At 51.4% G+C, this 25,547-nt stretch overlaps 1 protein-coding gene across 6 annotated transcripts in view; it reads right to left on the reverse strand.

The window, feature by feature from the left end:
• Positions 1-25,547, reverse strand: part of PTPRT (protein tyrosine phosphatase, receptor type T) — a 1,156,023-nt gene that overhangs the window by 28,181 nt on the left and 1,102,295 nt on the right. For 4 of the 6 annotated variants that reach the window (XM_018057887.1, XM_005688694.3, XM_018057889.1 and 1 more), the window contains 8 exons: positions 17,712-17,748; positions 16,312-16,409; positions 12,932-13,048; positions 10,244-10,398; positions 7,757-7,892; positions 5,553-5,702; positions 3,902-4,075; positions 322-453 (listed from right to left, as the gene is read on the reverse strand). In XM_018057887.1, the coding sequence (XP_017913376.1) occupies positions 322-453; positions 3,902-4,075; positions 5,553-5,702; positions 7,757-7,892; positions 10,244-10,398; positions 12,932-13,048; positions 16,312-16,409; positions 17,712-17,748 (999 nt within the window). Of the gene's footprint in view, positions 1-321; positions 454-3,901; positions 4,076-5,552; positions 5,703-7,756; positions 7,893-10,243; positions 10,399-12,931; positions 13,049-13,974; positions 14,035-16,311; positions 16,410-17,711; positions 17,749-25,547 lie in introns of all 6 variants that reach the window. The other 2 variants (XM_018057886.1, XM_018057885.1) reach the window with 1 other exon arrangement.

The raw sequence follows: 25,547 nt of genomic DNA on the forward strand, positions 1-25,547 counted from the left end.
TGCGCTCTGTGTGATTTAGAGCAAGGCTCTCACCAGCGCAGGGGAGGGTGGAACAACAGAGTCTGGTCCTGGGAAGCTTGGGGGCTGGACAAAGCCCATAGGCAGGGGGAGTCACTGCTGGAATTGGCAGGGGGCTGGCAGGGGATCTCCAATGTCTGCCAGAAGTGGAGCAGACTGGCTTGGTGCTCCCTGCCAGACAGAGCCCACTGGAGGGCACCTGGTTTGGGCAGAGGCAGCAGAGGGCTGTCCCTCCAATCCCTGGGCACGGCTGCCCTAACACGTCTGAGCTCCCTGGCCGGGCCGGGCCGGGCGTTCTCTTACCTGGGCAGTGTCCAGCTCATTCAGCATCACCACAGAGGAGCAGTTATAGTCGAACACCAGCCTCCAGAAGTCTGCCACGGTGTTGGGGAGAGGGTGCTGCGTGACCACGAAGGCTGCAGGCTGCTTGTGGCTCTGAAAAGAATGACACAGGCCTCGTGAAATATACACCCGTCAGCAATGTTCTGACGAGGAGGCAGCCCAGGAGGCTGCCAGAGGCCCGAGTCTGCCAGAGAGATGACACAAAGCCCTCGCCTGTTCTTCTCTCTCGGTGCCCTGGTGGCAAAGGGGACCTTCTCGTAATGAACTCATTCTCCTCCCAACTCAGACATTTCATTGGCAAGGTGTCACTCGGGAGGGGGATTTTCCAAATAAATTATTTATGTCTTGGAGCTCAGCAAAGAATCACCATTACAATATGAAAGATCCTGGATGCATATTTGCTCTGCTGGCCAAAACACTTCCTGGGATGAAAGGGATATTTTGTGCCCCTGGGAGGGGAGCGTGGCTCAGTCCAGAGAGCCTCCTGAAGAGGCTCATGGTTCAAGAGGCTCACTTCTGCCCAAGGCTTGAATGAGGGCTGAGGTGGCCTGGCGGAAGGTGGGCATGGCGTCCTGTGAGCCAAAGGGGCAGTGAAGGTGCCCAGGTTTTAGAATCAGGCAGACCAGGTTCAAACCCAGCTTTGCCAGTTGCACGTTAGAAACCACCCATTCATCTGTTTATCCAGCCAGCCATGCATTCATTCAAGCGCATTTATGGAGTGACTTTTTAAAATCAGTGCTGTGCACTGGCAAGCTATTAGATCGCTCCAGATCTCAGGTTCTTCAACTGGAAGATGGGATTCATAACCCCAAAGGCATGACTGTGGTGCAGGCTAAAAAGATACGCAGATGGAAAGAGCAGCGATGAGCCAGCTCTGAGCCCGCCGGCGGGCGGGAACATCCCTCACTTGGTTCTTCATCCTTGGCTTTAGTATCGAGGCCAACACACTAGATGCCCAGTACAGGTCCAGAAGCGACTGAAGAGACTCAGTCCTGGGTTACGGCTGGGGAACCGAGGCCCAGAGAAAACGGACTGGGTGAGTCTGGACTACATCTGAAGCGTTACCTGGGTGCTAGTTATTGCAGTATCCATAAGAAGGTGTTTGAAAAGACTGGGGAGTGTCTCTGCTTGGTTAACGGTTTGTAGAACCTGAGAAGTAACCCATATTCTTAGCAAGCTTTCTTGAACCATGGTTTGTGCCTGTTTTCAGTGGAGCTACAAACCAGCAGGAGGATGGTGAGGGAAAGAGTTTGCACATTGCAACCAGGAAAAAATCTCTGGCAAAAAACTCTGCCAAATAGGAAACTTAAAGCACTTTCTATTGTTCTGTCGTCTCCTGGTGTCCTGGGAGCACAGAAAATGCCTTGAAACTGTGGATGCCACAGATGCACGATGGGGTCTTGTCCCCAAGGGCCTTCTCCTACCACTGGGTCTAGCAGAACTGAATCTTGGAGAAATGAATACGGAGTTTCGCCCAAAGCCAGGCTTCAGCTGCAGACAGCTGGTCTGCAGACATTTCGAGACATGAGAAAGAATCTAGGCTTTGAGAGTCAAAAGTCTTGGGGTTCAGACCCCTGACTCCACCCTTGCTGAGCTAGCTGACCTGCAGATGGTCATGGAAATGCTCTGATCTTCACTACCTCATTCTCTGACCATGGAAAGATGGGGACAATCATACCCAAATACAGGACGAGACAGTCTATGTCCAGGGTCTGACGTGCTGCCCAACACTCAGTGACTGTTAGTTTTCTTTCCTTTCTCCCTGTCTCTGTGATAAATGCTCTATTAGGCCAGCACGCCTGACAAAGCCTTATCTGAAAATATGTTCGAGATCCGTGCTCCTGCCGGGTTTCGGGGATCAGCCGGCAATCCATTTCATGGATAACATCATCCTTTACCAGGGGAAACATTAAAAATTAACCCAGAGGACTTCATATTTTTCTGCTAGGAGCAAAGCTGCCATGGTTACCAGATAATGCACAGACTGTGCTGGAATACAGATAAGGAGGTTTTTTTTTTTTTCCTGTAAGAAAGGCAAAGACCCCAGTGATGGCTCACAAGAGAAATGCCCTGTGGACAAAGAGAATACAATCAGCCTCAGAGCCTGGCAGACGGCATTTGACTCTGGGCAGCATCTAACCTACTAAGCAGAGGCCAGGAGTGTGCTTGATCCTTGGAAGAGGAAGGCAGGGAGGGGGAGTTGGGACAAGTGGGAGACAAAGCTGGGACGAGCTTAGAGGTGTGGGTGCACACCTGACCCCATCCCTCACCTCATGTGCACACACATGTGCAGATGTGTGTGCACACGCATGCACGCACGCACATGTGCACACACACACCCACGCACACAAACACGCACAACTGATCTTGGAAGACTCCAAGCTAAAGCCAGAGGTCTTCCCTCCACATCCACCTGTTTTATTGATCGAGCAAACAAGACTCCCTGCTTCTGGACCCAGAGCCAGGTTTCCATGGAGGACTTGGGCACCCTGTGGGCACATGCCGGGGAAGGCCCCCCAGAGCTGAGATAGGCACTGACTTCTAGTCATCCCTCTGCTTCCAACACTTAGGATGCTTGGGGAGAAAGTTCCAGAGAATCAGAGGATCAGAGAGTTTGTTGGCTTTGACCTCAGGAGAATGTACCCCATGTTCCTTCCTGTTCTAAGTAAGATGGAGGTTCATGTAGGCTGGATGGACTTGATTTCAGGCACAGATGAGGAGAAGGGCCTGGAAGGCTTATGTTGGTTCTTGGTCTGGAATCTTGGGAGGCAAGATGTCTGTGTCTTACTGGATCAAGCAAACTGAGGGGAGGCTCAAGGAATAAATTCTGAAATGTAAGATAGGAGTCCTAGGTTCCGGCTTTGTGACTAGTGCTCTGAGAGTCTTTGAGCGAGTCTCTCTCTCTCTGGCCTCAGTTTCCTTTGCTTGAAAGTGTGTGGACGAGACTGGATGATACACGTTTCCTTCCTGCTGCAAACATCTCTACACCCAGAACTGGAGGGGTGACAACCGGAAGTAGCTGGAGGACCCAGGAGAGGTGTGTTCGAGTCAGGAGCACAGACCCTCTAGGGGAGGAACACGACCCCTCATCCCAAACCAGGCCTTCTGGGACTTGATGCTGAGAAAGCAGGAGGCAGGGCCGCTAACAGAACGGTAGGAACCTGGCTGGCATGCAGAATGTTTCCTGAGCTTCAGGCTGCCAGTCAGCTTGTAGGTAGCAGGAAGGGGGACTGGTCAGGTCTGTGGCCTCACTGTCCTGTCATGGGACTCACTTTAAGCTTATGATCTATTCTCTCCAGGATCTTTATAAATGCAAAGCAGTTAAAAGCACAGTGCTTAGATACAGGTTTGTACCAGAGCCTTCAGGGGGAGAAATGTCTTTGGGACCAACAAGATCAGAAGGAGAGGCTGACTGGAGTCGGGGCGGGGGGTGGAGGGGGAGTCAGGGCCCATCCTCCCAGGCCGCAGTTGCCTCCCCCTCGGGAAGACGCTTTTCCAGGGAATGCCAGCCAGGAGCTTTCCCCGGCAGGGCTCAGCTTACGTCCATCAGTGCGGCGTTGATGTAGTTGCTGGATTCTCCATCCACTGAGATGAGGAAGGGCAGGCAGCGGTCCAGAGGCAGGACGTCCATGCTCCGATTCTTATCATGGTTCCGGGGCAGCAGTCCAATGCTGCAGTCCTCGGGCCGGACACGAGGAGTCACGATGTTGAGGGTCTGAGGGGTGCAAAGCAGATTGGCAGCCATGGCTTAGACAGTGTCCCTTGAACAAACTCAGCCTGATCTCCCTCCATCGATCCTCCAAGCTTGCCCTCCAGACCCTTTCCCAGGACTGTTCTCATCCGTGGTGACATTCTATCTTCTCCTCCTGGCTGATCTGGGCCCTGGGGGCTGAGAGCCTCTGCCACGGGCTGGGGCATGCCTCTGCAGGGCCAAAATTGCAGGGATGGCATACCCTTGTGGGGGCTCAGACCCAGTCTCTGAACACCTGCCCATCATTTGACCTAAGTTACTCCTCTCAGCCATCCTGCATGAAACAGAGGTCACAAGGTGGGGCGTGGGGGTAGGGAATCCCATAATGACTTTTAAGCCTCACTTGAAGTGTCACAGACTGAGGGGAGGGATTTTGCCAGCATGCCCCTGAGACAGAATGTGTGAAAATGGAAGGATGCTTAGAGGAGTTGCCCAGGATGGGTGAGGGACCCCCCTGGGAGGGAGCCCCAGCATGTGTACAAAATTTCAGGGCTTGTGTTTGGCAGAGTAAGTCCGGCAAGTGTGGGACCAGAACTGAATGGCCCCAACCAACAGACTAGATGCTCTGTGCAACACCAGGGCTCCGAGTGCCCCACCCTTCCCCATCAGCGCTCAGACTCTACTTGCAATCAACCGAGTCTACTTGTTGGAAGCAGCCCTAGACGCTGGCCAGGCTGGGGGATCTGCCCATGGAACCAGGGACCCGCGCTGGCCCCTTTAGTCCCGAAGTGTCCATGTTCCCCCTGCCTGTTCTCAGCTCCTGTTGCTCAGACACAACCCTGACACTGACCTCAGGACAACGGGCTGGGCTCTGGTTTTGCCTCACTCCGTGATTCAAGTGCAGGCCTCCAGACCGAAGCTGTCACCATCCTGGGCTCCAAGGGGCATCTGCTCTGCCCGAGCTGCGCCCTCAGGTGATGCTTTGCAAAGTTTAATGTGCACCTGAATCACCCGGAGATACTGTTAAATCACAGACTCTCGTTTAGTCGGGCTGGATGGGACCCAAGATTCTGCACCTCGAACAAGCTCCCAGGTGAAGCTGATGCCACTCATCTCGAGACCCCACTTTTGAATTGTGAGGGTCAAGGACAGAAATAGTGAGACAACCTGAGTCCTTCCAGGGATGAAAGAGCATGAAATTCACACCTGTGTGTCTCCACCCAACCTGGACTAGAACTAAGTAAGACCTTAGTTCCAGAACACAGTGTTTTTTAAGTAAAAAAACAAAAAAAGAAAGAAAATAATAACTAGGTGTCGGCAGCCACTGAGTGACCGGCCGGGGAGTAGCTGCTCATGGTTGTGCATTTTCTGTTCTGAAATTCCTTCTCGGCTGCAGGCACTGGGAGGATACAGACACAGCTGTTCCTGCAAGGGGCGTCCCGGGACTGAGCTCCGCGGCACTGAAGCTGGCTGGGTCACCGGGCCCGGGCTGCGCTCGTACCTGAAACTCGTCTTTGATCTGGCTGGAGTTGGTCTGGGGGTCCAGCCTGCTGATGTTGTAGTACAGCGAGCGGAACTCGCACACCGGGATGGCCGTGTTGCCGCAGAGACACGCTTCCAGGATGGCGTCGTGCACGAACACATACTGTTCCTGCCGGGTGGAGCGGGCAGAGTCAGGGTGCAGGGGGAGAAGCGGGGCCTGGAGCTTGCTGTGCACAGTGCGCCCTGTGCCTCTCAGGGGTGGGTGTGACTCACGCTGCAGAATCACTGTTTTCTGCCCTACGATCTAAAGGGCCAAGGGCTGTGTTTCCTGGTAGCTCTCTGAGCTGTGCTGAGTTTTGCTCCCTGTGTAAGAGTCCCTGTGTAAAATTAGAAACTTCTGGAAAGGGGCTAATTGTGTCCAGCCCGGGGCCCATCCTTTCACCTCTCCCTATTGAAGGCTGCTCACTGCAAATCCTCCAAGGTTCATGCCGAGGGCCTTTATTTCTGGCCCTGGAGGGCACACCTGGGCTGTGCGTGCAGGATGAGCCAGCAGGCCTGAACAGTTCCTGCCCTGGGAAGGAGGCCTCAAGCAATGTCAGGTGGAGACTTGGGGGTGAATGCCTGCCTTCCCTATCTCTTGGATGGGAGACCTGAAGAGCTGCTCCTCACCATCTCATAGTTCCCCCAGCAGGACTGGGCTCCAGCTGTCCACAGGGTAAAACAGCTTGTAAAATACTTTCGCAGTGTTAAAGAGCCTGTCTTTCAGTTCCCCACTTGCCGACCCAGGAGCCTTGGGATCGGCCCCCAGGTAAACCACTGGCGCTCCACTCTTGGCCTCAGGCTCTGCTCTGGAAGCGCGGGTCACCCCCTTCTGCCAGCCCAGCTCTTTGTGCCTGCCCCAATCCTCCTGGACACCATCCCCCTTCTCTATGTCTTCAAGGTCTCATTCCCTTGGGAGAGTCTGCTCCAAGCCCACCAGGCAGAAACTGGTGCTGTTACTTCCAGGCCCCTAACAAACATTTGTTGAGTGACTCTTCTGCAGGACTCGGCCCATGTCTTCATCTGAAATGTTCACCAGAGGCGTCATGATGCTCTTATTAGAACGTCTGTCTCCCCTACCTGACAGCAGAGATCGTGATACGTCTAAGGCCAGGCAGCAGACTGCCTTCCACATGCACGAACCTCGGGGCAGATAAAGCAGCCTCGCCAAGAAGCCTGCAGCCGGCCTGTGGGAGCTGGCTCGGAGCCCGCAGCAGGGTCCTAGGGTCTAACAGCCTGTAAGTGAGGAGACTGCCCGCAGAGCCAGTGGTGACCGGCCAGGCCCAGGGCCGTGGGGGGGATTTCTCCCTGCAGGCTGATGATGGATGCAGCTATCTGCCCCAGCTCTGCCGCCTGGGTACCTACAGCTGCATTAGAATCAGAAGATGGGGAGACCAGGGCTTCCAGGAGTGGGGTTGGCAGAAAAGGCTTCCTAGGGAGACGGTGCGGTTCAGAGGAAAGCACGCGGGCCTTGGGGTCACCGGGTCCCAAGTCCTACCACTACGGGGCTATGTGAAGCCTTGGGGACACCATTTTTCAGTTTCTTCATCTATAAAATGGGGGAACTAGCAGGAGCTACCCTTTAGGGTTGTTGTAAGAAGCAGAAAGAATATCCTGGGGTGATGCCTGGCACAAAGTAGGAGCTTGGCAATAAAGATGAACCCCTTCCCTGTCCCTCACATCTGGGGCTCTCCATCAGGACCCCTGGAGGCCCGCCTCCCCCTTGCGGGCAGGGGTTGTGTGTTCTCTCTCTTGGAGTCCCTGGAGCCTGGCTTAGGAACACAGTAACTTTACCAAGTGAGCCATTCCTGCACGGCCTCACGCGATACTCAGCACACAGTAAGCATTCAGTCAATGCCAGTCCTTTCCTTCTCTCTTTCCTCCTTCACCCCAGGCAGGGACCCTATTTAGAGAATGCCTGAAACTTGCCATTCAGTCATTGCTTAGATGCCCTCAGAGATGGGACCCCCAGCACCTTCCTCACTGGTAGGAGTCCTCGACCTGGGGGACCTCAGGCTGGCAGGGTTGTCCTAGCTTCTGTGACGTTCTCACCATAGCCAGCCATGTATCCAGCCCCTCCCGTTTCTCCCATGCCCAGGTCTCTTTCTGTAGGATGCCTCCAGCCCTGGCTCCTCCTTGGCCAGGGCTGCGGGTGGCCAGGCCAGCCTCCGCCCCGGGACTCACCTCCGTCTGCACCAGGTTGACCCTCTGGGCCCGGAGCTCACGCACGCAGTTGAAGATGTCCACCACCCCTTCATTCTCGGCCATGTCGAGCATGGTGTCGATGGCGATGAAGCAGCCGGTCCTTCCGGCTCCAGCGCTGCAAGAGAGGACAGGGGTCTGCGTTAGGGACCCTGGGGTGGGGCTAGCTCTGTCCCTGAGGACCCTGCAGGCAGGCGGTGTGCTGCACAGGTCAGATAGAACACCGTCTGGGATTCAGACAGAATCCCAGTGTTGGCAGGAGACCCTGAGCAAGTGACTAAACTGAGCCTCAGCTCTCTCTTTTGAACAGGCTGCCTGGTTTCTATGAGCCTTAGTTTTCTCACATGTAACACTCCTTCCTATGGGGTGCTTGGGAGGACTGATCTGTTCATTTCAGCTTCACACAGCAATTAAGTGCTTACTATTTGGGGTCAGATCCTTCGGATCAAATCCTGACTTGACCACTTACTAGCTGTGTGACCTTGAGTAAATGACTTAATCTCTCTGGGTTTCAATACCCTCATCCATAGAATGAGGCTGATAATAATGGCGTTAATAGCACAATACATGTAAATTGCATGAAATTATGTTGAAAAAGCACAATGCGTGCAAATTGCTTCACCCTGTGCCTGGCTACACAGCCATTTCTCATAAACGGTTGCTACTTCTAGTCAACAAATATTTATTGAGCACTGGATGCTGGGCTCAGGAGCAGCGACGCAAAGATGAGTCAGACATGGTTCTTTCCCTGAAGGGCTAATAGTCTGGGGAGGGGACAGCATGGAGATGCAGAGAAGAGTAATATTTTTAAGTGCTTACTGTATGTCTGGAATTCTCTTAGGTACATAGTGTATCACTCAGTGTGTGTTAATCGCTCAGTTGTGTCTGACTCTTTGTGACCCTGTGGACTGTAGCCCACCAGGCTCCTCTGTCCATGGAATTCTCCAGGCAAGTATACTGGAGTGGGTAGCCATTTCCTTCTCCAGGGGATCTTCCCAACCCAAGGATCGAACCTAGGTCTCCTGCACTGTAGGCAGATTTTTTACCATCTGAGCCACCAGGGAAGCCCACAAAGTATATGTTGGCCAACCCATCTGATCTTCAGGACAGCCTCAGGACTGGGTACCACCCTGCTCAGGTGTGACAGGGTGGGTTGCTACGGAGACACAGACATGTGGCATCATGCAAGGAGGGCCTGATAAACACTTGCCACTGTCTCCCTTTCTTCCTTATGCCTGCTCTGGCTGCTGTCTGGGATATGGGACTTGTTCAGGTGCCCAGCTGTGTCTGACTCTTTGTGACCCCATGGACTGCAGCACGCCAGGCCTCCCCGTCCTTCACCGTCTTCTGGAGCTTGCTCAAATTCATGTCCATTGAGTCAATGATGCCATCCAGCCACTGAGGGTGAACATTTTACTGCCCTTGGATTGTCATGAGATGTAAAGCAGAGATATATGCAGAATGCTTAGAGTCCAGACGTGATCAGTATGCCTTCCTAACCCTTAGTGGCCTCATCTGTGAAATGGGGTTTCTGATTCACACTCTGCTGTTGTGATAAAGGCACATGGACACTGCCTGAGAAAGGGGCTCTGAGACAGCTGTAGCCCGCGGCGTCTCTCCTTGATCTGGCTCGAGACCTTGAGTGACGCGGGCACTGTCAGGGCAGAAGTAGCCTGCATGCAGTTAAGAGCACGCGGGGTCTGTAAGGATGGACTGGGCCCAAGGTCACACTGGAAAAGAGGCGCTGGGAGGAAGGGAGCGAGCATGCCAGCCTTCAGGTCTGGACATCTGCCCTCCTCTGACTCCGGATGCCCTTGACACGACGCTGCATCTCCATCCAGGAGGATGCTAAGATGTGCCTGTCATTCCCAATGTGACTTTCTGGGTCAGAGCTGAAAATATCCCTTTTCCATAATAAGGTAAAACCTGACACTGTCCATTTTCTCTCTCTGAAAGGACCCTGTAGGCCAGTAACTGGTTTTTAAAATAACAGAAATGAAGAAAAGCATACTTCCAGGGGGCACCCCACCACCATACCAAGAAGCTGAGGGGGAACATCTGGGGAAAATGTTTAATACCCTGGTTCTGCCATTTCATACCTATGCGACCCAAACAAAGCATCTACCTTCTCAGTGCCTTGGTTTTCTCATCTGTAAAATGGGAAGGATAACCAAGGCCACCTCTCAAGGTTGGGTGAGAAGTAAATGAAGTGACGTGGGTGAAGTGCACGTGGAGCAGATGCTGTCAGAGCCAAGGCCGTGCCCTCAAGGCAACAGCAATAATGACAAGCTGCTACTGCTACTATTACTGTGGTTGTTTAGACCTCAGGACCCTGGTCTCAGCAGAAAGGGCTGGGCAGAGGGGACACGGGCAGGGTACACTTAAAGCAACAATAAAGGCCGCTGGAGCACCCCCTTGCCGAGACAGCAGCATGGCCAGGGCTTCCCTGCCTAGGGGGCTTTCACTCACCTGCAGTGGACCACTATGGGCCCGGCTTCCGGGGGGTTGAGGAACTTGACCTGGCGGACGAAGCCCAGGAGGCCGGTGGCGTAGCAGGGGACGCCGTGGTCGGGCCAGCTGGTGAAGTGGAAGAGCCGGAGCTCCCGGATCTCGTGGTAGCCTTTCTGAGGAGAGAATGGGCCTCTGTTCCTCCAGCTGCTGCCCTGCTCTCCGCCCTACCCAGCATCCACAGTGAGCCCCAACACCACGAGCAGCCACATCCAGCCTCCCTGCTGTCAGGGAGGACAAGGCCCTCTGAGGGATGATAGGTGTTGCAGGGAGTCCACATCTGCCACGTCCGGGAAGTTGGGGAGTACATATGGTGAACTGACCGCTCCAGGTCAGCCCTGCAGGACTTCTCAGGGCCTGAGCTGTGCTGACGCACATGCTGAGATCCCAAGGGCTCTGACAACACCACGCTGTCTGCCCACAGGACCCTCTTTCGATAAATGCTTTATGGGACTTGTATTCAGCAGGATAGATTCAGAAAGATGGCAGCCTTTGACTCCAAGTTCAAGTTTCCAGGGGAACATGAGGCCTTTCGGTGTCAGAGGACTGGTGTTCTTCAGTTCTCCAGTCTTGTCTACCACAGTCTCCGTGACTTTCAAAGTCAGAAAGGCAGACTTCTTTAGGAACTAGATTCTTATTGGGGAGGATAAAACATGAAACAAAGAACAGCAGAACTTCTCTGGCTGATGGGGACAGTGGGGCCTCACGCGCTCATCCCCTCCCGCTTCAGGCTACAGGGCGGTTCTCACTAGTCCAGTCAAATGCCCCCTAACCGCCTCTCTCTACTTAGCAATCTCCTGCAGATATTAGAGGCACTGAATAGGAAGGGTATTTGATGGTTCATTTTTCCAAGGTAGTCAGGGTGGGTTATCTGTGCCCAGCCTTGTGTTAGGCACTAGGAAGGTGGAAATAAAACCATAGTCCCTGTCCCTGGAACAGAGCATGATGTAATGGGGGAGACAGGCCCCAAAGTGGACCTTTAATGCCACTGAAGTATAGAAAGGAGTGTGTAACCCCATTAGGGAGAGGAGAAATCAGAGAAGGCTTCCTGAAGGAAGGGGTGCCTGAGTCTTGAAACATATTAACAGTGAAAATATATAGCTGATGCTTATGAAGCATCAACTATGTGCCTGTTATTTTTCTGATGAGTTCAGTGTATTCATTCATTTAATCCTCATATCATCATCTCTATTTTAGGGATGAGGAAAGTGGGGCTAAAGCAAGGTTAAGGAATGCGTCCAAGGCTGCACAACCAGTAAGCCGTAAAGCTACAATCTAAAGCCCGGCTGTCTGGCTCCACAGTCTGTCCTCCTAATGTGACGATACACTGAGGCCTGAGTGATACACAGCGAAGAGATGGAGGGATTCTGAGGCAAAGCAGCAGCTGGGGCAAAGGTCCAGGGACAGGACATGAACAGAATCACAAACATCCCAGAGCAGCTCCAGAGCAGAGTGGAAGACAGGCAATGATGGGCAGCGGGGCCTAGGGAATGGGAAGCTGGGCGGGAGTTCGATTCTGAAAGGCTTTGTATTCCACTTTAAGACCTCCAGACTTCATCCCAGAGGTACTGGGGAGCCATAGTTGGACCTCATCCCAGAGGCACTGGGGAGCCATGGGGAGGATTCCCAGGTGGCAGCACAGAAGGGGAAGGGCATCACCAGATGGGCACTTGGGGAGGATCACGGCAGCTGCTACGTGGAGGATGGGTATGGTTGGGGGAGTCGGGGGGCTGTGTAGAAGGTGCTGATGCCCACCCAGATGCTCTTTCCTGGGCCAGTGTACCCATCCCCAGCTCCCTTGACCTTGGCTGTGAACAGCTCACAGTTACCCCTGCTTCACAGAGTTGCCCTCAGCTATACAGGAGCCATGCCCCTTGGGAGCAGGCGATGGGCAGCTGGCATTCAGTAACTAAGTGACTTGGTCAGTTTGCCCAGGGCTGAGGGGTTTCCCAGGGTATGGGACTTTCGCTGCTAAAGCCAAGGTGGTCCCGGGGCAAACCAGGATGATAGTTTACCCTCGTGGATCTGCAGTGCAGTTAGGCTTAGTGTACAGTTCTCAAAGCACTGACATCCCAATGCTTTTGCATCCTCAGTCCTGTGGCCACTTGGGTCATCAATACTGGTGATTTTATAAAATGGCAACTATGGTTTTGACAACTAAAATGACTCCAGACACTGGTGGGATGGAGTTACCCCCAGTTGAGAAGCACAGGCCCAGAACATGTCAAGGTTTTCTTTCCCCTCCAGGCTCCGCGTGAGTCTCCCCCTGCCTGGGATGACACTCCTCCCGCTCTTCCCTTGGCTGGTGTTCTCGCCCTTCACTGCCTGCTTAAATGCCTTCTCCTTCAGGAAGCCCTCTCTGGCCACCTCATTCTCCCGTGGATTTCTGTTTCCCCCCTTGGCATGTTTCCTCTGTGACTTATCACTGTATGTCCTATTCTATCCCTTAATCTAGTGAATTCCATGTGTCTTCCCCGCTAGGGCTGAGATCCTTTGGAGCAGGGTCCACATCTATGCTGACTCCTGATCTCTCCCTGGTACCCAGTACAGGATGGAGGCAGAGCAGCCCCTCAGTCACCACGAATCCTGAATGAGCAAACAAGCTGGCTGGCATAGGGGCAGGCTGTGCACAGCCGCAGGGCTGCTCACCTTCTGGACGGTGAAGGTGCGGATGACGTACTCTGCCAGGGGCTCTGTTTCGATCAGGGTGACTTTGATGTCTCCGTAGACTTCTGTGTCATCAGGCCAGTAGCGCACACACTTCACCTGCAGGAAAGGACAGGGACAGTATGGGTGAGCGGATACCAAGCATGAGTGGCCATCTCATCGGGCCTTCCCGTCCTAACAAACTCAAGGGTGACCTCAGCGGACTTGCAGTCAAGGGGTTCCCAGCTGGCCAAGTGAAACTGTTAAGTTGCTCAGTCATGTCTGACTCTTTGTGATCCCATGGACTGTAGCCCGCCAGGCTCCTCTGTCCATGGGATTTTCCAGGCAAGAATACTGGAGTTCGTTGCCATGCCCTTCTCCAGGGGATCTTCCTGACCAGGGATCGAACCTGTCTCCTGCATTGCAGGCAGATTCCTTACCAACTGAGCCACCAGGGAGGCCCTCGAGCTGGGCAGGAGGGCTGGGGAGGGGCAAAATGCACAGGGATAGGCTGGCTCCCGGAAGAGCAGGAGGTGTGGGGAATAAATGGGGTACCTTCCTTGGCAGAGTTCCTGGCACTTTTCAAACCCATGATCACACTAAGAGATCAACTAGATCTGGGTGAGACCTCCCCATGGTACAGGTGAGCATCACACTCAAACTGGGAGGTTTGGTGACTCGTCCAAGGTCATGTGGCCAGTTTTCTGCCTTTGGCAGAGTCCTCTTTCTGCAATAGGCTGGGGCAGCTGAGTAATATCAGCAGAGATGAGAATAAAAGGTGGGAAATAGTGCAGAGGTGGAAGCGGACGTAGCTGGGAGAGGGACGTTAATACTATGAGGTGGGGCTTGTGGGCCTTAAGGAGAAAGGCTCGTGGCTGGGCAAAGGAAGGAAGGTGCTGGGCTCTGAAGGAAGACATTTGCCACTGCTCTCTGCCCCGCGCGTGGGTACAGATGCTGTGAACAAGCGACTCCCACACCTGGCTGTGAGTCACATGCCGCGGGAGGAGAAAGAGATGGTTTTCCCCTTAAAAGAACAAAAGTATTACCATTCCAGGGGATGCCGCGCGGCCCAGAGTGGCATTTCCCACAGTGTGTCCCGCTGGGTGCTGATAGGTGTTAGGTAAAAAAAAAAAAAAAAGAAACAAAAACAAACAAAAACAGGTTTTGTGGTCAAATGAGTTTGGGAAATGCTGGATTAAACAAAGTTAAATAGGCCGCTTTTGCTACAGGACTGCTCAGCTGCTTGAATGTGCTAACGCTAACATCTTTGCAGTTTCTCTGAAAGGGGCGAAGAGTCCACAGCATTTCCCAAACGTATTTAACCATGGAACCCTCTGCTAGCTAAGCATCCTGCAGACTAGCAGCCCATGGAACCCACTTAGGGAAATGCTGGTTTAGTGCCACAGGGTGTGGAGGCAAATGGATGCACTGTTTGTTTTAACACTGTGTAGCTGTGCAGCTTCCAGGAAGTCCTGAGACCGCTCTGAGCCTCAGCTTCCTGTGATGAATGGTAGCTGACACTGTCTAATGGCTTTTACTCCCTCTAGCCCTGCTGACTAAGTCTTCTATGAATGCTTTACACAGATTACTTTAATGACTGGTCACCATACTCTGATGAAGTAGATATTATTATTAGCCCTATTTGTTTTACAGATGAGGAATCGGAAGTAGAGGGAACCTACAAAAATTGCTCAGGATCAACTGTCAGTAAGGGTGGGGGAGCCAGGATGCAAAGCCAGGCCATCTGGATAAAGACCAGGAACATCGTCCCGGACGACTGCTGGGAGGATAAAGTGACACAATGCATATCCCGTGTCTGGCAGAGAACTTGGCTCCTTCTCGGAACTCCATGAAGCGATGGCTCTCCTGTCCTTTCCCCCAATCAAATTAGACTCATAATCAAGGAAATCTGTCTCCAGCGGGGACATCTGTAGAACAGGCTAGAATGTGCCTCTGAATTCTTAAATCCCGGGCTGGATGTGTGGTCCACAGTAGCTGCTCTCTGGGCCAGAGTCACTGGGGAGTGGTCTTGATCATGACCTCTAGAATGAGAGTCAATAGTCAAGAGACAGTGGCTAGGTTCTGTCTCAATGACTTTATGGCAGTTACTCCCCGCCTTGGAGTCTGTTCCCTCATCTGTAAAACTGGGGAATGGATGCAATAAGAGTGGGCTCGAGAACAAAGTCTCTTCCAGCCCTAAACTCCTATTAGGCCATGAGATGTCCACAGCTGTGAATTACAACTGACAGCCCAGATCCTCCCCCTGCCCATTATCTTGGAGGCTGGGACTCCTTTAATTTTACTGGATTATCTGGTTCTTTCCAAAACAAAAACTTACCTGCGCACTCTTTAGTTAGCGCATGTGATAAGTAAAGAGCCCTTCTTAATACTAGCGTCTGTGCACCCTGCCTTTAAACCCAGCAGCCCACCCACCCCACTCACGCCACAGTTTATCAAGTAGGTGAAAGTGAGCTGGCAAGGGCAGTCCCATTTTTAAGCCCTAGGAGTCGCTAAGGAGCACAGAGGAGAGAGTCAAGATGAACAGAGTGAGAGCGCAAGGTCTGGACCCTGAAGAATGTCAAAGCTTCGAGGAACAGAGGGTCAGATGCTGCTGAGACCGAGTGCCAGGAGAAGAGAGAGATGGCCGTGGATGTGTCGACACGAGGGATGCTGCAGACACCGCCTGATGCTGGGATGGAGGGGGTGGAAGAGGACGGAAGTGAAGAAGCAGAACCTGTGCGGGGGCTTCAGAGTGGGGCGGAAAAGCAGGGACAAGAGGAAGCAGTTTCGTTTGCTTGTTTTCCATTTTTAACGGGGAAGGTGCTCAGGATGTTTGTATGCTGAGGAAAATGATCTAGCAATGGGAAAAAAATTACTTTCCAAGTGAGAGGGGAAGGATGAGAAATTTTTGAGCGGAATCTGCGATTCAGGGCACTAGGATTGCCTTTGAAAGGGCGAGAGTAATTTCTTTTATCATATGAGGCTGGGCCGTAAGAAAGAGCCAATAGTCTACCATTGAAGGTCAACAGAAACAGGCAGGTCTTGTGGTTTAGCCCAATAATAGAGGGGAAGAACGAGAAGATGGTTGTAGACACGAGTAGAATGCAGCTTTGCAGTGTGAAGATGAGAGTTCACAACTGATGGCTGTGATTTCCTCAGTCTACGAGGTGACGGCATCAGCAGAGCGTGAGGGTGGAGAAAGGGGTGGGGGTGGGGTTTGAAGGGTAGAGACCTTCCTTCCTCGAGTGTGAACGGGAGGGAGGGTTTCTCCCTTGTAGGGGCCATGAGGGTGAAATGTGGAACGAGAGGGGCTTGGAATAGAGATGCTGGGCAGTGGCTCGCCAGCCAGCATCCTCTATCCAGGCGCCGCGGGAGGGGCTTACCCTGCCCACTTCCACGAGGTTTGTGACCATGACGATGCTGGCCGAGTTCTCCTGCCAGATCATTCTCCAGAAGTCCTTTACGGTCTCCTGCATGGGACCTGCCGATAGAGGACGGGACAGGGTCAAAGGCTGAAGCTGCCAGGAAACAGACAAGAGGCTTGTCCCTCGGGGCTGCTCAGTGAAGGCTCTGGATGGGTGAATCACAGTGAGGTCAGCCTTCCCTGCTGGACACCCAAGTAGCTGAGACTGGGGCATGAGAACAGCCGCGCTCCGACGTGCAGCGTCTGCATGCCCGCAGCTTCTCCTCTCCACTGTCCCCCTGCTCAGACTCCTCCCAGAGGCTCCACTTTCCCACCAACCCATCATCTTGTATTCGGGGTAAATAACATAGCTTAAGGGAATTTTCAAAAATTAGGCTATAGATCCTCAGTGAGAGATGGGAAGGAAATTGAGGTGAGGGTGGGGTGAGAGGGCAGGGGAGCCACCAGGAGTCAGATGCTGAGAACACAAACCGAAGAGGCCCAGTTCTCAGCTTGACAAATGCATCTGCCTGGAGCCTGGGCAGAAAGCAGGGCAAAAAAGGAAAAAGAAATGGGAGATAGGATCTGAGCATCCAAAGCAATTTCCTTGGAAATTTCTCTTTTAATGTCCTGGGCCTTCAACGTTTTTAAAATTACAAGAGTAATACACCCTTTTGATATAAAATTTGGAATGCCATTTCTCTATATAAATATATTCATATGTATTTATTATAAGAAGCATTGTATCTACTACAGGCATTTCTCCATGCCCCTTAAAAATTCTCACCATGAAATTTTTCATAGCTACATAATTTTCCATAATATAGAAGTATCACACTTTAACCAATCTAACATTTGTTGGGCACTGAAGATTTTTCACTTGTCTTCCTAGTAGATAACACTATGAAGGGTAGGTATCTTTATATATGTCATTGCCCACATATGTAATCGCCCACAGGATTTCCTCCCAGAACACTTTGAGAGGGAGAGTAATTTTTAGATCTTCTGATAACACCCTAGTAAGCTGCTTTCTAGGAGAGTCGGCCTCCTGTTTCTTCTAGGTGTTCAGCCATCGAGGAGATAAGGCACCGTCAGCCCCAGTTGGGGATGGTGGATATTGATGTCATGTGCCTGGAGCCAATGCTTTTGGTCCAGGGCCCATCTCTCTTGACCATTTCCCAGTGACACCTCCCTCCTTTCTCCCTTACGTCTCTCCTCCACTTCCACTGCTGAACCTGTCACCTCCTTCCTTCCCAAACAAACAAATGGGCAACCTAAAGACCTCTGGAGCCTCTCCAGCCCTACTCCTATGTAACGTCTTGGCTGGTGGAAGCTTCTTCCACTCCCCCCATGTAAGGCAAGGGCCCTTTCGGCTCTTACCTTGAGTTGCGATGTAGTGCCGAGGTCGATGGTACCCCTGGATGAGAAGAGAAAAGCACAGTGAAGGGCCTAGTCTAAGCTTGCAAATGGCACAGTACTAACAGTTATCCTTTCCAAGGCTTGGTTTCCTTATAAACAAAATGAGGCTAGCATTAGACATTTCCCAGACAAGTGGCGAAGATTAAATAAGCTCATGCATATAAAATGCTGAGTCAACTGCTAAATGTTAGCTGTTCTCATGGTTCCTTGTGAGGGGCCCCAAACAGGCTTGCCTTGGAGCCACGGACTGGGAGCCAAGATTGGATGAGCACCAGTTGTGGCCAGGCACACCCAGAAAGAGGGGGAGAAGGAATTTTCAGGTTTCTGTGGGACATCACCCACCACCAAGCCTTTCCGGAGCCGTGATTCCATGCAGAACACTGGGCAAGGCCCCAGAGGGCACCAGAGAGAAAACAACAATTGCATTGCTGACTCCTTGCATGAGTACCAGTTAGAAAAAGAGAGCTGGGAAGGCTGCCGCACTGCCTCTCTGCCACATGGCTGGGCTTGGAACGGAAGCTCCTTTCACGGAGAGGGCCCCAGGTGGGTGTGACCCAGAGACTGCCAAAGCCATTTTCTAATTCAGAGATATTTTCCTGTACATTTCCGGGTCTTCAGTAGACCCTGCTGGGCTCTGATGTGGGGTACTCTGGTGCCTCATCAACCTAATCATTGGGAGAGGTTGAGGATGACTTTCTCTTCTGTCTGGGCATGGACTACATGGAGGGTCCCCTTTCTTGTTACAGACAGGAAATGTATCATATTGGGTAGAAGTTCAAGTTTTGGAGACAGATCTGTATTTAATACAGGACGTTGAACGTAATCAGTAATAATTGAATGACTAAATGAGTAAACAAATAAATGAATGGCTACGTCTAAAAGATATAGATGCCAAATAAGGAGCCTGTTGGTGGAAAGGTTGTTGGAAAGTCCTGAAATTCCACTTTTAATCCCAGGAGACAACAAGTCATAAAGTTTAATGAACAAATAAACTGTCAGTCCCAACCCAAGGACAGCGTCATGGGTACAATGCTTGGATTAACCACCAGGAATCAATCTGCCCAACCTAGACTCTTTGTATGAGTGGTCCTATCTTCTTAGGAAAGTTGTCAGCTTCTTACGGACAAACACTGCCTCCTAAGTTTTTTTTAAATTTAAATTTATTTATTTTAATTGAAGGCTAATTACTTTGTCTGTGGAGCCTAGTACAGTGTGAAACCCAGAGTGAATGCCCAATAAACAAGCTCTTGAGAGAGACCAATCAGGATGGCAGCATATAATTATTAGAGAAATGCAAATCAACACCTCACACCAGTCAGAATAGTTTACACTTAAAAGTCTACAAGTAACACATGCTTTTCTCCACAGGGTGTGGAGAAAAGGGAACAGTCTCACACTGTTGATGGGAATGTAAACTGGAGCAAGCCACCATGGAGAACAGTATGGAGGTTCCTCAGAAAACTAAAAATAGAGTTGCCATATGATCCAGCAATCCCACACCTGGACACATATCCAGACAAAGCTATAATTCAAAGAGTGTGTTCACAACAGCACTATTTATAATAGCCAAGACATGGAAACAATGTCTGTGGACAGATGAACGGATAAAGAAAATGTGGTACCTTTAGACAGTGGAATACCACTCAGCCATACAAAAGAACAAAATTATGCCGTTTGCAGTGACTTTGATGGACCTGGAGATTATCACACTAAGTGAAGTTTAAGTCAGTGAAAGTCGCTCAGTCGTGTCTGATTCTTCGCGACCCCATGGACTATACAGTCCATGGAGTTCTCCAGGCCAGAATACCGGAGTGGGTAGCCATACCCTTCTCCAGGGGATCTTCCCAACCCAGGGATTGAACCCAGGTCTCCCTCATGGCAGGCGGATTCTTTACCAGCTGAGCCACAAGGGAGGCCTGAAGTAAGTCAGAGAGAGACTAATACTATATGATGTCACATATGTGGCATCCAAAATAGATACAAGTCAACATATCTACAAAACAGAAAGAGACTCACAGACGTAGAGCACAGGCTTGTAGTTGCCAAGGGGGAGAGGGGGTGGGGGAAGGATGGACTGGGAGCTCAGGATCAGCAGATGCAAACTTTTATTTACGTATATAGAAACAACAAGGTCCTACTGTACAGGAGGCGCTAGCGGCAGCGAATCTGCCTGCCAGCGCGGGAGACACAGCAGAGGCGCGTTTGATCCCTGGGTCAGGAAGATCCCTTGGAGGAGGAGATGGCACCCCACTCCACTACTCTTGGCTGGAAAATTCCATGGGCGGAGGAACCTGGCCAGCTACCGTCCATGGGGCACACACACACACATACTGTAGGGCACAGGGAACGACATTCAATATCCTCTGACAAACTGTAACGGAAAATAATATGAAAAAGAACAGCAAGAGCTGTATAGCCGAGTCACTGTGCTGTGCAGCAGAAACGAACACCAGCCCAGTAACCAACTATACTTCAATAAAATAAATGTTTAAAAAAGAAAGAAAAGCAGCATAGCATGGTGGTTATGTGCTCAGACTCTGAATTTAATAGCCTGGGTGTGAATGCTGGCTCTGCTCCTTATAGACTGTGTGGTCTGGGGCAGGTTAACCTCCTGGGCCTTAATTGATTTTTGCTGTTAAACGGGGATAACAGCGTTTACATTATAGCCTTGCGGTTAGGATTAAGTGAGTTAATAGATGACCGTTACCATGTGTCAGGCAGTAGTCTAGAGTTTAACATATACGTCCTTGCTATTATTATTTTACTGTGTATCTGGAAAGCATTTATTGAGTGCCTACCACGATTCAAAGTCTGCGCTGGCCATGAGGGATTCTGAGATCCTTCTGATCCTTCCCTCCTCTCTGGTCTCCCTCCAGAGGTAGTAACTGAGGCCCTCTCTGAGCCGTGAGAGGTGGGGAGGACAATGAGAGGCACAGAGAGCTCTGTCCCTCCCAGTCAAGACCACCCATGCTCTTCAGGATCACAGGAGGGACAGACTCTGGGAGTTTTCCTGAGCAGGTCTGGGACTAGAAAATAGTGCCCCGGAGCATGGGAAGATGGGGTCTCTCAAGCCCGTGGCCTTCTGTCGTCCCCGCCATCATTCCTTCTTACAGCCCTCATCCTTCCTGATCTGGGCCAAGGCCTCATGCTGGCCTCCCTGCCTCCTACCTTCCCACCTGGTCCCACAGCCCATCTGCTTCCTGCCAGGGTGAACGTCCCAATGCCCACCTGATTATTGGTATTATTTCTCCACGTAAAAGCCTGCAGTGGCTCCCTGCTGCCTGTATAATAACGTCCAGATGCTTTAGCACGGGGCTGATCACCTGTCTCCATCCTTGTCTCCAGACGCATTCCCAGCTGTCCCTCTTGAGGCCCTTCCAGGTACCCTATGTCCCCAGCTTCCCACACTGCACTTCAAATGAACCCTCTTTCCTCCTGAGCGGTCCTGCAGGGCTTGGGAGATGCCCAATCAACATCCTCATAATGTATGTTACAGTAAGTTTTTTTTTTTTTTTATTTTAATACTTTCTCTTTCTGGGCCACTGGATAGGCTACCCAGAGCTGGGTGCAGCTTTTTCAGCAAAGGATGGTTGTGGCATACGTGCATGAACACATCTTTTGAGGTGAGCTTGGGGCACTCCTTTAATGCCCCAGTTGGCAGACAAAAGGCAAAGACAAAATGCATGGAATCTGGATGATTCCAATGCACTTCCCTGGTGGCTCAGATGATAAAGAATCTGCCTGCAATGTAGGAGACCTGGGTTTGATCCCTGGGTCAGAAAAATCCCCTGGAGAAGGGAAAGCAACCCACATCAGTATTCTTGCCTGGAGAATTCCAAGGACAGAGGAGCCCAGCAGGCAACAGTCCATGTGGGTGGCAAAAGGGTCAGACAGGACTGAGCGACCAACACTCTCACTTCACTCGCAATGCACTTCAGCATCAGTGGGGTGGAATCCTGAGCAAGGCACTCACACCTCGCTTGTGGAGGTTAGATGACTTGGGTTCGCTATTCTGTTCATTCATTTAGTCACTCAGTCCTTCAATATTCAAGCAACAGGTATTGAGTATCTACTACTCTGTACAAGGCCCTAGAGATACAAAAGTGGACCAGATGAATGTGGGCTCAGGTTCTAAGCAGCTTGTAGACGTCAACAAGCTGAGATAAGGGCCACCGAGGAAAAGATCTAGGGCTCTGGGGAGCCCCGCCGGGGAGTGGACTCAACCAGGGAGGCCAGAGGAGTGTTCTCTGTGAGCTCACTGCAGTTGAACGGGCCTCTTAAGCCTGGTTTGCCCATCTCAACACCCCTGTGGTTCCCGCTTCATCCCTGAAGCAATATTCTCAGCTTTCCTCCCACTCTGCCCATGCTTGCTGCCTGTCATGTTTCCATCCACAGGCCTTGGCGCTGGCCCTTCCCTGGGACCGCGTCAGCTGTGTCTGTCCCCACATAACCCAGGGGTTTGCTCTCCCCTCCCATCCAGGCTTCTGCTGGGACAGCAGTCACCTCTGCAGACAGTCCATCCTGACACCCACTGGCAGGCTTGACACCCACAGGCTGTTTTTTTTTTTTGGGGGGGGGGCTGCTTTCTCTGCTTTACTTTTCTTCAGGGCACTTAACACCAAAGTCTTTGTTTATTTACATGCTTAGCGTCTGTTTGCCCAGTTGAATGAGAGCTCCAGCAGGGCAGGGCTGTAACGGGCTGGCTCACGGCTGTGTCCCCAGCATGGAGAAGTCTGCCTTGGCCATCACCTTGATAAATGCATATGGAATGAACGCCTGCCTGCTGCGCGCCTGTCCACACATTGTACCCGAGTCCAGAGACCCTCTCTGGCATCCTGGAACCCATACAGTCCCCTGAAAGAAAACGTGCCAACGACTGGACTCTAGCAATTGGAGATAAAAGGAAATGGACTGCTCATTCGGGGCTCCTCCGGGGATCTGCCAAGAGCTGGTACAGAAACTTCCTAACCTTAAAAGAACTCTGAGTTCACTGAAGTCCCACCTACACAGCACACAGATCAACCGCAAACCTGCGCTGGGCCTGCCTCCATCTGTCTGTGAGCAATGGGAAAGAGGTTTGCATCCAAAACGCATTTATCTCACTCTGTACTCATGCATCTGTTACTTACTGGGGACCCAGATATGATATTTATTTCCAGACTGGTAATTTATAACGGATTCAAGTGGCCAATGCATCCTTGGGTGTGAAACAAGCCTGCCAGTGGGCTGACGGCAGAGGCCTCTGGAGGCCTAGACAGGGCTGCCCCTTCAGCTCGTTATCCAGGTGGAGTCGTTTTAGTGCGTTGTCAAGATCCAACTGGATAAATGATTCCAGCATGGGCAGTCAGCCCTCTGGAGGGCTGCATTTCTGGCTGGGTGGAAACTCTGGCCAAGGGGTGAGCCCGATAGCTACCCAGGGCGAAGCCTGCCAGGCATCCCCATAGTGACCCTGGGAATCGTGACTCTGCTGGAGTAGAGGGTAGGCCCACACCTGGTGCAGTTTGCCACCGCCCCCCTCCCCCTGCCCCCAACCCTGAACTGCTCACACTGTGCAGGAAGCCTGGGCTTGGTGTCTTCTCTGTCCCTCCACTGACTCTCTGTCCCCTTCCATGACCTGCTCGTGACAGAGGCTGTGTCTATCTAGACCTCTACGGAAGCTCCAGGCCCAGCTCCTGACCACATGCAGGCCCTTTTTTAGCCAGGGTCTGGGGTGGGGGGATCTAGGGACCATGCTAGGTGTTTCAGAAAGAGGGAATTCAGTGCAGGGAGCTGGTTATACAGGTGATGGTGAAGCTGAGATGCAAAACAGAACAGTGGGCTGCCCAGAGATCGGCAATAGCAAGAGGCTATGGCCACCCCTAGGACCAGCATGTATAATGGGAGACAGAGAAGCCGCCAGAGCCCAGGAGCTGGGGCCACCTTGTTGAGGCTGGACCACGCTGGTGGTCCTGGTGGATGGAGCTGGAGCCACTGCTGGAGCTGCCACCCCAGGAAGCAAGAGAGGTGGAGAAATACGATGGCTTCTCCCTTCCTCTCACCCTCCTATCTCCCATCGCACCTTCCTTAAAGGGGTCAGCTCTCTCTCCTCTCTGTAACCCACGCCTCCCCCTCACCTACCTCCCTCTGCCCACATACACACCAGCAATGCAAAGCAGAACGGGGAAAGACATGGTGCCAGGAGCCAGCATGAGGAACTCCACCCGTGGCAAAGGTCATGAGGAAAGAGGCTCGGCATTACGCAAAGGCGAGATTGAGCCTCAGGAGAGCCCCTGTTCCCGAGCATCTACACCCAAAACTAGAGTGCCTACTTTACTGTTTTATGCTCGCACCTATACCTCTGACTTTACGGGGGGCTGACCCCCCACCACCTCTCTCGGAGAAGGAGTTAACTTGTAGCTCCAGTTAATAAAAATTCCTGGGCATGACAAGAGTGTTTCAACTTACAAACTCCTCTGAAGGTTCTCTAGCCTGCCTGAGCAGGTTCATCTGGCCACATGTGATTGTTTATAGCCTCCCAACTGTGAGAGGCACGAGATGCTTTAAACTTTCTACATACAGATTCTTTTGAGAAGTTACAAAATTATTAGTATAGTATTAGTGGGTTGATTAGAAATTATATTGGTGAAGGGTTTTTCATTTGTTGAGCCAATATTTGCTGCTAAATCTCCATACTCCCTGCCCTTACAATGAATATAACTAGCATACAGGAGAAATAAATATTAACCTTTAAGATTAATCATGTTAAACCTTAGGCTAAGTAAATTCCTTTCTTGATTGTAACCCACTACACCCTCACCCTATAGGAATGCAACTTTATTTGGAGGGCGGCGCCTGGTTTAAGAAAAAATCACCCCTGGAATAAATAAGTTTTCTGGTTGACTGACCGCTATCAGAAAGGACCATAAAATGTCAGCAGGTCTTATGGCCAGAAGATGATGTAAAACCCCTAAGACTTTTGTATAATTTTATATGAAACACCTGATTTTGACAAGGGTCAGGTCTGCTGACCCTGCGTGACTCTGTATTCATCCCTACGTATAACAAAAAGTATATAAGCAAACCTGAAAATAAAGAAAACGGATCAGTTTCTGGAAAGACTGATTCCCCCGTGTCGTTTCTTTCTTGTTCTCTGTTTTTCTGGCGGATTTCCCATATGGAGCGTGGGTACTCACCAAGCCTAATTTTGCTAATTTTGCCTGGGCTTCTAAGATCTGACCGGGGAGGCCTCAGTGCCTCCTCTCCTTCGGGAGAACGGAAAGACGCCTGTGGCCTACATACGTGGTGCAAGCTTCGGGTCTCGAAGCTTTATTGGTATCCCATGTAAACCAAGTTATTCAGCCTTTTTTTCTCCACTAATTTTCCTACTACACTATTCCTTTCTAATCTCTCTTTATACTTTTAATTAAATAGCTTTTTCCTAGGACACTGATTCCGTCTCCCCTTCGAATTACCCTGGATCCACGGGGGCTGGACCCCAGCAACATGGAATAGATCAGAGAGCAAAAGGTAAATGTCTAAAGTGAGGCTTAATGCATATTTGTTGAATCAGTGAATCATCTGGCTCAGCTTAGATTATGGGAAATTCTAAAGCCTGCCACAGTACCTTATCGCTTGTCTATAAAAACACCTGGGAGTCAGAAGGGCCAGGGACGAACTCTGAGCCTTTCGTCAAGGTTCCTGGGCCTCCCAGCTGAGGCCTTGAGAAGTCTGGCTTGCATCAGTCATGCTGGGATGTCTCTCTGGCCCCAGTGACCACGCTTCCCTTTTACAAACTCGCTCTATCCTATGCACACCTGT

Source organism: Capra hircus, chromosome 13, assembly GCF_001704415.2.
Source record: "Capra hircus breed San Clemente chromosome 13, ASM170441v1, whole genome shotgun sequence".
NCBI lineage: Eukaryota > Metazoa > Chordata > Mammalia > Artiodactyla > Bovidae > Capra > Capra hircus.